A 19,157-nucleotide genomic window follows, 5' to 3' on the forward strand; every position below is an offset into this window, starting at 1 on the left:
ATGCAGAAAGCACAATTTCCAACATACATATATTCTTGGTCAGGAATATTCATTTTAGAGAATTTTCATTTTAGACACAAATATGTTTTTAAAGCGTTGAATGTCAAAATATTCGATTCCAAATTACATCGGCATGCCAAATGTTGAAATGTCTGACTCGCAAGTCCACTAGCTGAGTGACGGGTATTTAATGGTCGATCAATCGAAAAATAACTTTGTAAGCCCGGCTAACCGTACTTTTTATTTGCAAAGATGCGCAGATGATGTTTCGCTCAGGGAGCATTTAATTATGATTCAATTAATAATAATGTTGTAAACTAATTTGAGTCCCCCGTGAACGAAAATGTTTCTTTAGAGAGAAAATGAAAACGTTGTTTATGGGTTGAAAATCCGACAAAATCCGCGAAGCCGACAATAAAGGTTGGTGCCGGAACAGACCCATGCGGTTTGTAAAATTTGGCCACGCGTGCGTTAGACTGGCGGAAAAGCTGGGAAAACCAGAGGGGCTCGTGGAGTTGGAAAAGCCTGCTCCACCGGGGGGCTGAGCATTCATTTTTTATGTTTATTGTCGCTTATCGTTGCCAGCCAGGGGGCGTGGCTCCAGGGGAATTGGGACTGTGGGCGTGTCATTAGGGGCTCGGCGCCAAGATGAAAAAGAGTAAACACGGCTATGAAAAAACGTTAACAACTCTCTTGGGGGGAAGATGGGGGAAAACCAAACGCATTACACACACAATCTTTCAGTCCGTATCGCCGTGTGTGGGTAACTTTATTAGCTGTCTCCCCTACGGAGAGTGTGCGTGTGTGTGTGCTGTGTGTGCGGAGCTGGTTACCTTGTCAACATTATGAAAACGACAGGGGAGCTCCTCTGCATCCTGCACCTGCCCGTGCTGAAGGGAAATTTAGTCTGCGGCTCAGCTTTCTGCACACACAGATTATATTCAAGTAAAACTTACTATGTTTTGTCTTAGCAAAATGTTTAAGCTTGTCTGAAAATAAAAAACAGTAGAATAAGCTGTCGCAAACTTGAAAGTACATATAAAATGAATCCACATGGTATGAAACCAATTCGATTTCTAAATAACACATATTTTGGTTTAACCAAATTGTAGTTCCCCCAGTTCTCTCAGTATCGGAATATTTGTCTTTCATTGAAAAACGTGCTTGTTGCACAGAATATTACTTTAAATTCAATAACATTTTGTATTTGAAAAGTAGGGATCTATGTAAGGACTGCAAACTCACCCTAATTCTCATACTTTCTATGAAGAGTTTCAATTACCTGGTTCCGTAACTCATTGGCCGCGATAAGTGCCACAAAAGCGTGGTTGTGCATAATTCTCCGGTGCACTGAAATATTCCATCTCGCGCTGGGAGTTTTCTTTAATATTTTTGCAAATGATGCCGAGAAATCTCGGAGCATTCTCGCACCTCGCCGGGTCATTTAAATGCAGATTGCAATGAGCAGTCTGTCCACTTGAAAGCCGACATTTGCATAATGGCGGGCGACACATTGCAGCGGAAGCGGAAACGGAAACCAGAACCAGAGACAGAGACAGAGACAGGGGAAAAGGGGGAAGTCGTGGCAGTTGCAGGTGCTCGGATCGTGTTTATGACTACTTGGGATTGCAGGGTTGTCGTCGGGGTTGTCGCTGCTGTCGTTACCAAGCGGATGCCATCCAGCATTTGGGGCCAAGTTGGGAACACTTCTCATTTGAATGGAACTGCCATAAATAAGCTTGGATTTTGAACAGCAGTAAATGCGAAAATGCCTTTCCAAAAGTGCAGTACAAGTACAAGTTGAATAACGCAGTTTATTTTTTATAGTGAATTTACAAAATATTAAGAACCATTCAACGTATCATAGTTCTTCTTTCAGGCGTCGAAATTATTTAATAATAATTTATATGTTTACTGAAGTAATAATTATGAACTTTTACTGCTCTGATAGACAATTCGTATTTTTTTTCAAAGACTGTCCTGTTCATTTAAAAGAAATATCACAACAAATTCCGCAACAAAATTTGGACATTAGCTATATATTTTTGGTAAACGGTGATGTTTTAGTATTCTTAAAAAATGCACTGTTTTTGGACTGCAATAAAGTTTCCGTGTGGCGAAGGTTCAAATTTGGAATTCCCAAAAATATTTTCACCTTGCATTGGTCCCTGCCTTTAGTTCTCGCCACAGTTGGTGGGATGTTTATGTTGCCACATGGCACAATGGCAATGGCAAAGGGTGAGGGAGAGGAGGGGCACGCATGGAACCCTTGGACCCCAGGACGCTGCAGCGACCAAACACAACGCACACACACACACATGCGATGGTGGCGAAAGGTGGAGCTGTGACTTTGGGTGGGGCAAGTGGGTGGTGCTTGGTAGGTGGTGCCAACCAGTGTCAGTTGCTGTGGAGCGAGGAGCCTGACAACAGCTGGAGCTCACCCACGAGGCACTTGAGCGAATTGGTAACCCGTTTGTGCATATATAAATTGAGAAAGTGCACCACAATACATTTTCCAACTTAATTTATTTTATTATTTTGTTTTGCATATAAAACGTGTTGCTTATCGCCATCTTATAGCTTTTGGAGCCACATTAAATTTGATAAATTATAATAATAACCATATACGAGTATAATCCTCTTTAATTATTAACAAGCCATAAGTATGAAGAATTTATAGGTGATTTCTAAATTGGGACGCCTTTTTTGTTAGTGTTGAAATCGGTTGCGAGCTTTTGTTGCTCGTGTGGCATAAATATCGTTGCGGTTGCACGTGAAAATTGCATTTGGCCAGCAGCATTTGGCCGCTGCCTGAAAGTTCCACTCGAAGTGGAGGAGCGGAGTCGAGGACATCGAGGGCTTGGAGTGGGTGGTGGTGAAGGTTGTGGCAATGCCTCCTTACACGCTGTGCAAATTGTGGACTTAAATGTTTATAACGCAACGCCCAACCACCCAACCACCCAATCACCCACCAAGCAGCCAACCACCCAACTCTAGAGCATTTTCGGCGTTTGTTTATTAAGCTTTTCTGTTGGAGGAAATAGAAAACGAAAAAAGGTGTTGAATGCCACTAGCTGGGGCTGCTTTTTATTGCCATCGCACTTCTAAGTGCAGCAGCTGTAAAATAAATATATATTTTTATTTTATCCCCCCAAGCTCGCGCCCGTTTCATTGCTTTTATTTGTTGTAGTTGCTAGAGGATATAAATTAAACGCATTAGAGTAGGAAACCGCAGCGATTTTCCCTAGCGATTTTCCCTTACCATTTTCCCCGGCATTAATTCGCTTTTGCAACCGACAAAGGCACTTAGCGTCTCACTACCTCAATCGCCCCATCTCTTTCTGGGTGTCCTCGCCCTCTCTTTCCAATCGAAGTGTATACAACATTTAAATAAGAAACAAATCGAAGTAATGGCCAAGCCCGCACTCCTCCTCGACTTCTAGGTAGCAAATAGCAAATGCTAAAATGCTGTAAGAGGCAGTGACGAAAAAAAGCAAGGAAAAAAGGGAAAAGCGAAAATTCCTGCCGGGCTCTTCACGTAATGAAAAAATAAAGGAACCCGAAAATCCATTGAAATTAAGTTTATTGAAGCATTTTTTGGTCAAGCAAATCAGAAGCAAAAAAGGAACCGATGACACGATACTGTTAATAATAAAACACATTTTCCACTGAAAACAATATCAAGCAGGTGAAAATACAACTATCTAATTGTTACTATACAGCGAAAAACTATCATAAAGGGATTAGTGAGTAACGAAAAACAGAGAATACATGAACATTAAACACATAATGCAAATAAAAAAGCTATAAACCTCTGTCTGCACCACAAACATTGTCGAATACAACATGTTTTTATCGCAGATATTAAACGTAATCCACAGTGGGTGTAAGTGCATCGAGGAAATAAACGGACATTAATTTTTTTTCCAAGCAACTATTCGATATCCTTGGTAGCCCCTGGGAGTCCTTCGCTTCCTCGGCTTCCCCGGCTTCCGCTTTAGTGGCGAAGAGCTTAGGGCCAAGCTCTTAAACAGAATGACTAACCATCTTAATCACATCACAGACATCGGGGGATATTTGCAGCAGCTGGGGAACTACACGCTCGCCGACATTTCGGCAGCTGTCGGTTGTTTGCCACTAAACGCTTACAACCAGCGGAAAAATGCGGAAATTTTATATAATCAAATGGCAGCCCAAAAGCGCTTTCGTGGCCACGGAGCGGACCTCTCTCCCACATTTCCGATGGCTCCATGGCTCTAGGGCTCCAGGGCTCCACTGACTTTGCCCTTTTGTTTGCTTTAGTTCTGTCTTGCACTTTGCATACAAAGTACCATTAACTACTGGCATCACTTTTTCACACAACAGCAGCTTTTGATGGGTTGGCGGTTTTCCCACACAGATTTCCTTTGTTTGCGGGCCAAATAAGTGAAAGCCAAGCTAACCAAGTGCCAAGTGCTTTGACCAGGAGTACTCCATTTGGATGAAAATGGGTTTGGTTTAGTGTGTATACCAAACAAATGCATCCAAAATCAATTGATTCTTATTGCCTTTTCATACATTATTATTTCATCTTAAACATGTGAATGTTGTATTACAGCAAAAGAAATTCATAGTTTAAAAAGAATCTTTGCACATATCAAATTCGTTCTATTAGTTTTTGGAGATATGCTCTGGCAAGCGAACGGGCTTCTCTTGCAGTAGTTATGCTATCCTTCAAGGATGTCTCCATTTTAGAATCAGCTTGAGACTTTGTGGTGGTGTCCTCCGATTTGTTGTGGACGAAACAAAAGTACAAGACCAAGGCAACTATTATTATAACACCGACCGTGGAACAGGCGAAAATGCACAGGCACTTGAGACCCAATTTGCAACAGCTGTAAAAACTGGCACTTTGAAGTGATTTCAGGGCCATAGAGGATACTTACCAACAGAGAGCAGATCCAACTAGTCGCAGACACATAATTGCTATCAGCTGGTTTCTTTATACTTTTATACTTGTATACGTTTTTTCGAAAGTAAGTATGAAGGAAAACGCTGTGGGATACTTGAGCATATGCTCAGGGGTAAAATGACATCAATTTAGGCAAAACAATTCGAATACTTTGGCCATAAAAATGATAGCCAAGTCCCCTCCAGTACGTAAGCATATTCTGGCTTTCAAGCAAATTATATTTTATGCTATTTTCTTACCAAATTCGTTCTTTTATTGTCGGCTGTACGGGAACTTCGACTAAGGGTTGTGGACCACCTCCCTCAAATTGTCGTCGAGGGCCGCAGGAAAATTTACAGAAATAAAATCGAAAAAGTAAGGAAAAGAATCAAAACGAAACGAAACGGAACAAAACATTCGAAGAAAATTTGAAAGGCAGGCGAAATGTGCCGTCTTGCCGCATAATCGAAATGTATTTCGGCTTTTTATTGCATTGCCAAAGGTAAGTCCGGGCAAGTCCACGAAAACGGAGTTGGGCCATAAGGACCTGGGTTTTCGTGTGGGCGATAGCATCATTTTAACGCCTTATGGTCCATTTAGGTAAAAGTGCCGATTACGCTCGGCTTAACCAGAAATTATGACCTCTGAGCCGATTTGCTGGTTTGCTGGCGGAACTTAAAGCTGCTTCAGGTCCTTATTTACAAATGTGAGGTAGCAATCCTCGGCGGCAAGTTTTCGTTTAGCAAATTTAATTGTTTATATATATATAAATTACTTAGTTATTTCAAATCTTTTTAAAACTTTTTGCAGAAAGTAACCGATTCTCAGAATGGATATGATTGCCCCAAAAGTGTGTATCTCTCCCGAATCGCAAAATGAAACACTTGCAAATGAAACACTAAAACCCAAATATCAATAAGGTAATGGACGACGTTTTTATTATTATATAAATATATTATATTAATATAAAATATCAACTGTATCGTTCATCAAAATGAAAACGTATTTAGATCTGTTCGTCTTTTTTTTGTAATTCCCCTTATTTTTTGGGCAATCTATCCTTTTTTGACTGACTGCTGGCAACAGTGTTAGTGAGGTTACCTTAAATCACGTGTTGTACCATTTCAACTACGTTGTTTAACTTTATTTATATGCATTTTAAGACCTGCCCTTAATCCATTTTAGATAAGTCTTTCGGCAAACATTCGATAATCCCAAAAAGCCTCCACTCGGCTTGCCGAGAAAACTTAAGCATCAATTACCGTGCTGGTCACTGGTGTGCTTTATGTGGCAGCAACGGGGCGTATGCGCGATTTATTTGCATATGATGACCGGCATTGCATAAAAACAAATGAAAGGCAATTAAAACCATTTGGAGAGGCAATAACAAAATGTGGGCCAGAACAAATGAAGGGCCGCTCTTGCAAAAGTCAGCCGTTTGCCTCTCAACAGTCGACAGCAAATAAATATTGTTTGACATTTGCGAAACTCACAAAATATTGCCATTATAATCCAATGATTTCATTTGTGATACTTTTGCAATTTAATGCCATTTGTTGGTTGAATTTAGGCCTATGAAAATTGAATTCGATTTCACATTGTTTTTGCTTTGCTCCCAATGTTTGTGTTACTTTCAATGTGTGTACTTTAGCTGAAAGTTAAATTGAATTTGTATTTGGGTGTTGTAGATTTCTTCGCAATCAATTGCCATGACAAATGCTCCTAGTGTTGTTGTCGCCTGTTGTCGCTTCTGCTTGCAGTTTGGCTTGCATTTGTCATGTGGAAATGCTCTATTTTGGTCTAGTTGCTCTACTTGCTCTATATATTATATAGAATAGGATAGAAACTTGTGAGCTAGCAAACTTTAGTACTTTGGTACTAACTTATCAATTGTAATAATACAACGTTTTTACATTCAAAGTACATAACTCTGCGCATAATTTAAAGTCTTTAAAGAAGAATAGGTCTCCCGAAATATTTAAGTTATGACGAAAGCAGGGTATAGCCAGTTCGTTGTGACCCTCACAACTGCCGGCTTCAGTTTTTATCCCCGGAAAAGGGAAACGGTCTGTGGACAACTGCGCTACGCTGCGAATCTTGTGCATTATTGCGATTTTACACGCTGCTGCACTCGAAAATGAAACGGACAATAAGCTCCACTTGGCCACTGGGGGCAGAAGGGGCGTGGCAGCGGGAGGGCGGGAATGCAGCATCCAACCAGCCATCATTGCCACTGTCCGCCGCTAAAAGCTTTTTGATTATGAAAAATGTTCGAAACATATGCTCCAAACGACTGCGAAGCGTGCGAAGAAAGTCCTTCCCGGTCCTTTGATCCTTTTTGCAGTGCATCAGAGAAGTACGACTACACGAATTACGTACCTAGCACATATGTGTTCTACACGTAGTGAATGTTGTGTAAGTAATCATGTTTTATTTGGCTGCAGCTTTGCAGGCTCTTCTGGTCCTTGTACTCGTCCTTGTTCTCGTCCTTGCCGGGAATTGTGTATGGTTTATTGTGGCTTTGAAGTTTTTTAGTTGCCGTTGAGAGTGGACTCTGCTTGGCGCATTGTTAATGGCCGTGCCATTTTATTTCAAAATTAATAAAGTGGCCAGGCCAAGCTGGAGGAAATGGCAAAACAAACTCTCAAGTCGTTTTGATTTCTCTTTGCTGCTGCGAACAACTTTCAGCAAACTGTTCCAGTTACAAATGCATTTTTAATAAATGCTCTGATTTATGGGGCCTCCAATGCACTGGAAATGTAGACAACAAAATTGAAATAACTGTAAAATTATATTTTATGACTTACGTCAGCAGTTTTTGTACTGTACTGTACGTCAACTGTTTTTGTAAGATACAAAGGTTAATGCATATTATAATTTTTAAAAGACATTTACATTTTTTTTTGGTACAGCTACAACCTAAAATGTGTCATTAGGTACGCTCTTAAATTAAAAATTAATTGAGTTAAATGGATTGGTTATAGAGTAAGCTTTACCTAGGATAAAAGTGTAATATTTCATTTATTAATTTGCCTATACTGTTGCTAGGTTTTGATTGATAACTAGTTTCCTGAATGTGTCATTACATATTCTTTTTAATATTTTTATTGTTTTTTGTACAGCCTATTTATTCACGATGCTACAGGTAAACTGACATTTTTCTTGTGTGTCTATATTTTGAAGAGGGATTTCTCCAGACCACCCACATGGTCACCTCTAAAAATTTCCAATTTCCAGTGATGTCCCCACATGCTGCGTTTGCCGGTTGACAGCCTGCTCATCATCGAACACATTTGCCACTTAGTGAGCAATTAGGTAGCCGAGTGTGCTGGGCTCATTATAAATCAACCAAAATCTCTTCCCGATGCGTTGGCCATCGGATCAGCCTGCCTGAAAGTGCATTAGCCTTTTGTCTAGGCGGAAGACCAACTCTGAGGGATGGGCGACATGCCAGTCCAGGAGTTCCAAGGGGAGCCGTGGAGGGGCAGCCACGTAATCGTAGATGCACACAGCACTCGAAGATACACACAGCCAGATACATTTGGTTCACTATTTTTAGCTGCCAACGCAGCGATGTCGTGAGCGGAATCGACGGGGAACGCGGGATCGTCTTGCGATATTTTTAAACGACCACATCGCTGCAGCGGCGGAGTCAAGTGCACCGAGTACACCGAGTGCTCCGCGCTGCAGGGGCATCAAGTGTCCGGGGGCAGTTGCGATTGCAGTTGGTGTTGCAGTGGCCCAACATCGGACCAAATGAAGCCATTAGCTGGCGCGGAGTTGTGGCCCAAATATAGGCACACTCGCCGGGAGTTGTCTTCTCGCGGCGAACTCCTCACTCCGGACTTCTCGAGTTTCACGGGTCTCCCAGAACAATGTCTTCTATGAAGTGCCAAAACCATAGAGGTGCTCTACTAGTTTTTTGAACGTTAACAAAATGCGCGGTATCAAACTAAATATATATATATATATCAATGTCAAATGTAATTTAGTTGAAAGAGCTACCTTATATATAAAATCATGTTATATATGCTTAAAAGTTTTAAGAACAATTTCTTCAATGTGTTGGAGTATAATTATTGTTTTATTCTTCAGAAACTACGCGAGAATATTTTATGGTTATTTCCCTCTTACTTTTTGTTCGGGAGGTCAATTATTGCCCTAGGCTCGGTCCATGTGTCGCATTCGCGTTCTCTTTCAAGAGTTGCCAAAGTTGCAAGTGTGTCTTTGCGGCTTGGGGATTCCCGTCACGATTTAGCATTTTTCATCAGCTCAGCGATTTTCATGTCACGTTCGCGCTGACAAAGTTTTCCCGCCCGTCCTGAGATCTTCCACTTACAACTTGGGCTTATCCTGGCGCGAAGTTTGCGCGTCTTCTGCGGCCATATAACTGCTATTCCACATATATGTCCTTATTTATATAGGTATAATTCCAGTATTTGCTCCATCTTGCATGTAGCTTGTTTGTTTGCTGTTGCAAAGTTTGTCAGCTTGATGTTTAATTGTTATTTTGTGTCCCTCAACTCACTGTGCGCTTGTGAGCGTTTGGGGCAACTTAAGGATGTCTGATTTCATTTCGAAGTTGTTCACCAAAAGTTGTCAGCTGTCTGAAGGGCATAACTTTGTATCAGATTAAACTATTCTGCGGCCCTTTAAGTTTGCCTTCAATTTCGGTTTATATGGCACATTTCTGGAACAAAAAGGTATTTCTAAAAGTATAATTGTTTTGCAAATGTGTTGAGCAGTGTATTTAATAAATATATTTTGCGAAAATTCTTATTTGTATCTGTGCAAGTTGGCTAGACATATTTGGAAATATTTATTTTTTTGAACATAATTTCTAAAAGGTATTCAGTGTTCGAAAGTGTTTCTATTTTTCAAAGAGATATAATGTCTGAGTTTGGGAAGTCCATGTGTATGCGTCTTGTATCTAAATGTCCGTGCCAGTTACTTTGTATCTGTGTCTCTTGTTTAGTCATCTGCGCTTTGTTGCCCACTAGTTTCCATATTAAATCGTGCTTATGTGTGGGTGAGTGCTTAACTAGCAGCCGCCAAACAACAACCATTCCCCGCAAGCACACACACAAGCATTGGCACACTGAAATGCTGCTGAATCCACTTGCGAGCGATTTGAAAGCGTTATTTATTTGTGGCACAAGCGACCATATTTCAAATGCACACCGCACCACCGAGCCACCGCACCACAAAACGGTGGTGCCGCGTCACCGGCACCACCATCGCATTCGCAATCGCAATCGCCAAGTTTAAAAGTCGACAAAAATATACGCAGACATCGCGCACACACAAAGCCAGTGGAGAAGGTTTTAAAACTTGAGCTGCTCGAATTTTGAATACCCTGGCAAAAGTTTGGATTCAAAACTTTTTGAGAATTATAACAATTTTTATCTCATAATGAGACATTATATTTTTATTCAAAGAACTAAACTTACAGTTTATTTTTTGAGGTACTTAAGGGCTCCTAATATTCAAATCACCTTTTTTCACCAGGCACTACTCTAAGTATGCAGTAGTGGTTTTATTCAAACAGCTAGTTTCTTATCTTAAATATTTTCACTAGTGTTTCTTGTTAGTAAAATGCTAAAATTGTTATCAGTCTACGATATTCTTGGTTAAGCTGAATCGTATTCACGGGCTCTGAATTTTTAGAGGTTCCACCTTCGTCGAATACTCTAAAATTCCCCTCTCGCCATTATAAGCACCCCACGACTTTTCGCACTTGCCGCTGTTTGTTGTCTTTGCATTGTTGCATTTGGGATCCTGTTTGCCTTTTTTCTATATTTTTGGGTTGTGTTTTTGTTTTTACAACTTAACGTGTGTCGCACAAAGGTGCACTAACTTTCAGTGTGTGTGTGTCTGCTATCACACGCTTGCAACGCTGCTGTTGGCTCTTGATATTTGGCTCAGACTGAGCCACGCCCCCCACCTCCTCTTGTCAGTCACGCCGCCCTTTTCCCTTGTTGTTGTAGGAAATTTATGCGCTTTCATTTTATGAAAAACTTTTGCAATAATTTCTCAAAACGTTTTTGTGGTGAATTGAAATGCGAGAAAAACATTTTGCGGATGGCGACTAAAAACTTGAGAAGAACCTTGCACCCTCACACACACACACACACACACAGACACACAGACACGTGCACGAGCACTCACACAACACGCACATGTGAGAGGAAACTAATACACTGGCAGGCAAAAGCCATTTCTTAAACACACACTATACACTGGAAAGAATAGCAAGAAAGGTGCAATAACAAATGAAAGATTTTTCACACTACATTGCATCTTTGTACTTATATAAAAGATTTCAAAAGTGGAAGACCGCACATTAGTTCTAAATTATAGCTCTAATAAAATTACAATTAAGCTTTACAGCAAATATGATTAAAATGAAGTTCACAGCTTGTCTCAAAATGTTTTTTTAATTCTTTTCGACCTGAAATTTTGTATGCCCCGCGTGTTTCGCAGTGCAAACGAACCGGAAAATAATTTTTTGTGCATTCCTCCAGGCGAAATGACGTTTACTACGCCTGCCAGCGAAAAAGTTTTCGCATCTTTTGCCGCTGTCGCTCTTTTTGGCCCGGAGCTTGGGGTTTGGTCTCTGGGTCTTGGCCAAACTTTAATGAAAAGTTTTGTTAAAAACTTTTGCGCGCTGGAAATTTCAACGCTTGAATAGGTCGCTGTTGGGCATTTTTCGGGGCGGGGGTGGTCCAACTGACATTAGATTGTTTTTGGCCGCGGCTCCATGGCCAAAAGTCAGTACCATTCGGTTGGCAATGAGGAAAACAGCAAAGAGCCGGGGCAAACGGTATCAATTTTGCTATTGCAGTTGCCGACGCTTTCGTCTTGCACTTTAGAATTATTTACCTGAATAAACATTTGGTATTTTAATTACGCATCTCTGGCTCTTTTCTGTTTGCTGTGTGGTGTGTGGTGTGTGGTTCGGTGTGGCGTGGTGGTTACGTGCCACATAATTGAATTAACACACAATTTACGCTACATTGCGCAAACTTCGTCTGTCAGTGGGTCCTTTCTCCCTTCATACAGTCCTCCCTCCTCCGCATATTTTATGTGGGGTTTTCCAGGGTTTTCCGGTGTGTCAGCTTGTTCTACGTTTAGTTAGCACTGGCCTCGTGTTTCAGACTCCCAGTGGCAGGTCTTCTCCTTGGGCTTTTTCTTGTAAATCATGCCTCAGCAAGTTTGGTAAATCTGGCAAGTTCTTTGAGAAATGTTATTCCGGAGTTTAACAGCAGTGTTTCTATTGCAACTTAATTGTTTAAACTGAAAGTTGGTTGGCTGAGTATTGATTGGGCAATGCTGAGTGGAGTGATATTGGAAAACGTAATAACTTATGAAATGAATTAGACATATAACCTAATGTTTGTCTGTATGTGTTTTATGTATGTAATCTGTCTGTCAGTCCGTAATTAATCTAGTGTTTGAATTGAATTTGATGCGAAACACAAATATTGTAACTTGATTCGGTCCAATTCGCTAATTGGTATTTCATTTCACACATTTCCCGAAGTATAGTCACTCGGGCGGCAGCGGATTGCGATTTGTGTCAAGGGTCAACAGATTGAAAATTGATATAGCTGCTGCCTTTGCCCCGCCTCTGCCTCTGCATTTGCCTGTGACTGAGTAACGACTTGTATCTGCAAACTTGCCTTGCGTCCTCTTTTCTTCGATTTCTTTCTCGGTGAAATGGCTCGTAAATACATCGAAAATGCCGCCACTTGAGTTCATTCATACCCAGGAAACCAGACATCGGCACATGCAATAATACGAGATATATGTGCCTATATGGTCGGAGTAGCAGTACAAGTGTGGGCATGTTGTACATGTGTCTGCTCGACGGGCTTGACTTCCACGTAATTGCGAGATGCCAGTCGGGGAGGGCATCAGCATCACATGTGGCTCATCTCCGGGCCATCTCGAGTCCTATGGGTAGGTAGCCGGAGACGAGCAGACTGGCCTTTGTCCATTCCGTCTATAAATGCCCTTGATGAGGAGTGTCCTACACATGTAAGTCGTTACAAGGATCGGCAGGAGATGGAAAAGGGGCATTCTTCCTTGAGGAAGGATTGCATTAATAAATGTTCACTTTGCAACCTATAACTTACTAACTTAGTATCATTAAAAAGTAGACAGATACGAATATATTTAGCTAAGTCATTATTTTTGTCTATTACAACTAGTTGGGGTAATAACTCTTTTCGCCAAGAAGTTTTGAAAGCTTTCATAGATCTAAAGTAAACTGCGAATTTTTCTACTTCACTTAAATTTCTAAATCTTTAAGCTTGCAAGTCTTAAACTCGTAAATTTCTTGAAATCGCTTGTCACGTTTCGCACATAAAAGGATTTCAATTTTCCAATGTGACAAAAAGGCATTTGCATACGGAAGAAACCGTAGCAAATAAAATCAAATTTTATCTAGGACTCAAAAAGTGTGAATCCAAAAAAAAAAAAAAAGATTTTCCAGCTGTCATTTTGGCTTACGGTTTTTGTTTCGCGCATTTTTATTAACCATAAAATTAAATCAATTCGTGAATTTAATTGCCGTCGTAAAAGGAAATAACTTTGGAATACCAAGGGAAATGTGAAAGTTTATCGGGAACCGAAAAAAAAATTGGAATCAAATGAATATATTTAGAATTGACATTTCCTCGAGGAAATCAATATGACAATAGGCATTCGAATTTGGAAATTCATTTTATTTAATGCAATGATTGTTTTCATTTTAAAGTTTTTTGGTTGAGTTGCTTGCTTACAAAATCATTGCAACATTAGGTAGCTAAAAAATAAATATATTAAAAATTATCATAGACAAGTGTCTTTAAAAGCTATATAAATGTGGCTTTTGATTTGAATTAATTCCCTGGCTATTTATGGCCATTTTTTGCTGTTTGTTTACGACCAAGCAAATTAAGTGCATTGATTTCAATCGCCCAGCATCAAGAGATGTTTGCGATCATAAAATTCTGGCTCGTATGCGTTTTTATGGTCCATTCTTAGGGGACAGAATGTATCCTAAATATGTATTTGTATCTGCATCTGCATAAGTGGCATGTTCTCTTGATGTCCCGCACTTCTTAACGAGATTTATTTGTAGACAACAGTTGGTGGCTATGTTTTATGGCACAACAGCTACAGAAATTCATCAGCCCAAACAAGATTCCATCCTGGGAGATGTCATATAGTATGCCGACCAGGCCAAAAATACATTTCATATATGTGCGAGGCAGACATAACACCAAAGATGAGCAAAACGTACGTACATTATCTACCAGAATCAGAATCAAAATCAGCATCAGCATCACAATCAAAAGGAGAGAACGAAAAAATTAAATTGCATTTGTGTGTTCCAGCCGAAGAGGCCATGTCCTTTGCCCACCTCGTCCGCCCCAAACGGAAGCATCCTATATCCTTGGGATGCTTTTATTATGCGTGTGCATCTGTGTGTGTTAGTTAAGCCCTACATTTGCACATTAAAAGGCGAACTGTGTTCGGGTGTTTTGCTCCGCGCAGTTTGCAGTTCTGAAATTGCAAAGTTCCTAAGCCCTTAAAAGGTCTGTTTAAGAAAGCTCAAATATATTTTCATGAGTCGTGGGGCTGAGGAAAAACAAAAGCCATACGAATTAACTTAATATTTAGGGTTTCTATTTGGGAAATAGAAGTACTTTAACTTTTTTGGGCGCAGTGTTATTGCCAAATAGAATTTTCTTGTTACTTCTGTGAAATGCTACTATTAAGACTAGTATCAAACTATGACTATATTTCAAAAATTATTTAAAGAACTTAATTTTTATTTCATCAGTATTTTATATTCCATATACATTCACTTCAGGTTCCAGCTTTCTGTTTCAATAGCCCTTCAATTATGTTTCCTAAAAAAGCTTCTCAAGAGATCCAAGAAAACTGAAGCCGAAATCTTTAGAGATTACAGTGCACCATCCCGCAGTGTCGTCCCACATTCTTGCTTATTACACAGACCCAATGAAAACGCCCCAGTTTCAATTGATTTTATCCATAGTGAAATCGATCTTCGACGATCGGCCAATGTATATATTCCGACCCAAACCCATTAGCAAAGACCAGAGCTGTTTGCCCGAGTCTCCCACTTGGCGGGAGATGGAACGATTTCGGCTGGCCCATTGCCAAATGTGTGTGTATAGAAAGTAATTAAGCAATTTCAACTCGTTTTGACATTTCCAAAAATATGTCAACGAGTTGAGAGAGTGCGAAAAACATAAAAGTTCCCGAGGCAATGGCAAGCTGATGCCGATGGCATTTGCCGGGCTCCCTGCTCCCAGTTGCTAGTCGCCAATTGCCAGGTTCCTCCGCAAAATACATAAGTTCGCTTGCCAAAAAGCCGAGCAGATAGTGTTATTTTTACGCCGGAGGAGATGGGAGATGCCATCTAGCCAGCAGTTCGACGATCGGACGGCCTTCCGCATATACGTTAAGCACATAGAGGTCTAAGTATAGCCGTGTGGCCCGATCTCCGCCAGCTTCGTGCGCCTGCGCCTGCGGTCCACTTGGAATGGATCATCGGAGCAGAGACAACGCACCGAGAGTATTTTCGGCCAGCCATGTACCCGGCTATATGGCCATATATACGACGCAAGACGAGGCAAGACAAGAAGACGAGACAAGGCTATAAATATGTACATAAGGAAAGTTCCTCAATCCGATCCGATCCGAGCCGGTACAGCCAGCGCAACAAAATTGAGAAACAGAAGCAGAAATAAGAATAAAATACAAATAAAAAAACAGATGAAATGAACGCAAACGAGTCGTCAGCGGGCCGAGCAGCGCCAAGAATTAATTTGAGAATATTTTTTGCATCCTTTAGTGCATTACCGATTCTGTTGTCGACCCGTTCAGATCGGCACTAGTCCGGCCAATTGCTGGCGTATTGTTTACATATACACTAGTTTATTAACCCAGAAAGTCAGGAATATCCCGTGTGGTGCTCCGCAAAAATCCTGGACAAAGTCTCCTTGAAAACTAATTGGAAAACATACCAAAAACTCCCCCAGTTTGTGTGCCGTCGTGATCCTGTCGAAATATCGACCTAAAAACTTACTCGAAAGCAATCGAAAACTTTCGGATTCTCCGAGAAGGCGGGTTAGCCATTATTGCTATTTATGGAGAGCATCGAAAAAATGCTATAAATATATACGATCCCGACAGAAAGCGAGCCGAAGATTTTAAAATCGCTCCCTGGCCAAACGTGAGTGTGCTAGTGTATTTTTTATGGCGCGAATGAATAATACTTACTTGCTCATCGCTATTTTCGTGTTTCGGAAATCTGTATATAGTGCCCACACTTATGTACTTCGCTCTATACAAGTACTTCGGCTGTTGGCAGAGGATAAGAAAACTTCTTGCAGAAGAAAGTTTTTGCTTCTTTATTCTGATTTCCTAGGGCCCCAGTAAATTTTAATCATTTTTGTAGCATGTAACGCGTTTTAGTGGTGAACATCCCAGACCTTTTCCCAAATTATATAATGTTTCATGTGGCAAGTCATTTTCCAAACTAAATGTTAAGAAATAATGAAACCCTTTCAGTTCATTCCAAAACACGTGTTGATTCGAAAACTATACAAAATTATAATACTTTTTTTTTAACGAGGTTAAAGAATTCTGCAATTTCTTCTTTCCACTGCACATTAAATCAATGCTTTTAATAGTAAAGGCTGAAATTATTTTTTAAGGATAATGATATCTGAGAAATAAATATTCTACCAACAGCTTGATAATTAATTTCAATTAAAGTATGCAACATTAATGGCTATAATAGCATTAAAATAATTAGTTACACGACACAAGCTGACTTTGTGGGACACATTTGCCCCACTGAAAAATTGATATAATTTAATGAAAGTGCATCAAAATGGTGGATAGTGCATTAAACTGAGAATTGAACACAAAGGCCGCTCAGCAAATTGCTAATTAAAATTCACGATTGCCATTTCACCTGACACGTTGACGATTTTCATTACAATTCGATTATGTTTCGTTGCAGTGAAATTTAAATGTTAATTGCCAAGAATGTTTCAACAAATTCATTTCTCATTAATGTATCTTTTTATTAATATTATGTTGCATGAGATCTACCAGAAATGAGTTGTACTTTTAGTTCGACGGTGGAGATTCGGAGTTCATGAGTTTCGACAAAATGTAATTAGTAATTATTATTGATTAAAAACAAAAATTTATTGAAAAAATGGCCTTAAGCTAAATATATATATTTGTATTTATCAGATTCTAAAAGTAGAATTATCTATCAAGTACCGCAGCTAAAAATAAATAAGCATATAGGGATATTTATTATTTAGTACGGAATTTGTATAGCGAGAAATTAATATTTTTACAGCCACAGGAGCAAGTTTCAACAGAAAGACTTAAGATAAAAGTCGCAGAAGTGTTTTTGAATATTTCCTTGTACCAGGAGTCCTCCATGTGGCTTTGAGGCAAACATTTGACAAACTCATGCCCCGCTATTTGTTGTAAAAACACCATCGCACACATGGCCGCATTTCGTTGGCTCCAGAGAGCGGTACACTTAAGGCGTCCTGGGAAACGCCTGCAATCTGCTGGCCGCGAACTGCAGATTGCATCCATGTGCCAGGCGACCAAGCGACCATGTTACCATGTGCCGCCCGACGCTCGACGCCCGACGCCTCGCAGCCCACATCCTCACATCCTGCCCATCGAGAGCCCAACTCAGCGTGGGTATTGCTTCAAGTAGGTAGAAAGCAGAGAGAAGAAGTCTGGAAGCATGAGAAAACACCCGGAGGAACATATGCTGCCGGGCTTGACCTGACCCTGCCTCATGTGTGGGTCTCCGATTTAATTTTAGGCACCTATATAAACGCGTGTTTACTCTGCAGCCAGAACACAGTCGCCGTCTTCAGTTCGCGCCGTCAACTCCTCGATCGGATCGAGCTGCGCTTCTCCAGGAGCTACTCCGTACTTTTCGGGCGAGTGTGTAGCTGAAAAGTCGCTTTGTCAGGGATCGCTTCTCGATCTCTAAGGGATGAGCTGAGCCCCAAAGTCCCAAGCCCCAAGCTGGCCATGTGGCGCGAAGTATGCGCATAAAAAGTCAAACAAAAAGGCGCAGTTTTATTACGGGCAACCCACAACGAAACAAAACAAAAGCCACCCGAAAACAAGAAACAAAGCAGCAAAAAGTTTATGAATTTTTTGTGCAGGCGCGTGAAAGATGCAAAACGAGAAAAAAGCATAAAAACAAAAAACAAAAAATCCAAAACAGATACCGAGTTGAATCCGAATACGCGGGGAAAGGGGTTTCCCAGTCACATATAAACACACTTCAGTGCGCTTAAAAATTGCTTTATTGCAGTTGGACTATAAAAACGCACGGCAGCGGACACAGCAGAACAAAAAGGACGAGCCAGAGTGGGGAAATAAAACGAAAGCTCTTAAACGAAAAACAGGAAAATTTGCATGCCACAAAAATAAGCATAAGGATTTGCCTCGCACAAAGTAAGCAAAAAGCAAAAAGGAATTGCCCAAATGCAACCACAAAAGACTGTGGCAAATGTTTTGCCGTTTGCTCCTTTTTCCTTGCAATTACCGTCAGTCGTTGTCATTATTCAGCAGATTATATGGTTTTGCTTATTCCGGACCATCATCATCATCATCGGTAAGTTAGACAATCCCATAAAAAACTGTCCCAGTGAGTGCCACCAAAACTTAGCCGCGTTGTGGAAAATCCAAAACAAAGGACATCCCACCATCAGCCTTTGAGAGTTCCATGCTTCCTTGCATTCAATAGTATATACTCAAGCATATGGAATGTAAAGAAGTATGGAGCGAAATCTGGCGAGTCATCGGAGTTGAAAGTAAAAGAAAAGAGCATTTGATTGAATCGCCAATTGAACAATTAATAAGCCCCTATATTTCCGGGCATACATACATAAAATGTAAAATAACCATCTTCCACCGAAATAAATAGCTGATTATACCATAAGGTACTGCAGGGAAATATTTAAACCAAACCCTGAATAAAACTATTAATTAGCCACAGACCTTACAAAATGTATTGACTTTTTCTTTTAAGTACCACAAATATTATACCACATTAAATGAAATGAAATACGAAAATATTCGAATACCAAAAAGTCACCCACACATTCGATAGATAAAAAAAAATAGGCAGCTGAATAAATATTAAATTTGA

The 19,157-nt window shown here is 40.4% G+C and overlaps 1 protein-coding gene across 1 annotated transcript; it reads right to left on the reverse strand.

Annotated features, from left to right (window-relative positions):
- Nucleotides 1-3,962: 3,962 nt before the first annotated feature.
- Nucleotides 3,963-5,057, reverse strand: LOC120445900 (protein midgut expression 1). The gene is made up of 2 exons (XM_039626554.1): nt 4,926-5,057; nt 3,963-4,874 (listed from the first exon to the last, which is right to left on the reverse strand). Exons 1-2 carry the CDS (start codon nt 4,958-4,960, stop codon nt 4,637-4,639), a joined length of 273 nt encoding a protein of 90 aa, XP_039482488.1. The 5' UTR covers nt 4,961-5,057; the 3' UTR covers nt 3,963-4,636.
- Between the last annotated feature and the right edge of the window lie 14,100 nt (nt 5,058-19,157).

This window comes from Drosophila santomea, chromosome 2R, assembly GCF_016746245.2.
Source record: "Drosophila santomea strain STO CAGO 1482 chromosome 2R, Prin_Dsan_1.1, whole genome shotgun sequence".
Taxonomy (NCBI): domain Eukaryota; kingdom Metazoa; phylum Arthropoda; class Insecta; order Diptera; family Drosophilidae; genus Drosophila; species Drosophila santomea.

Excerpts from the sequence above, each read along its gene's own strand:
- LOC120445900 (XM_039626554.1), bottom strand. The coding sequence starts at position 4,960 with ATGTGTCTGCGACTAGTTGGATCTGCTCTCTGTTG. Across the intron at positions 4,875-4,925 it reads GTTGGATCTGCTCTCTGTTG|CTGTTGCAAATTGGGTCTCA; the intron begins GTAAGTATCCTC and ends CAGTTTTTACAG.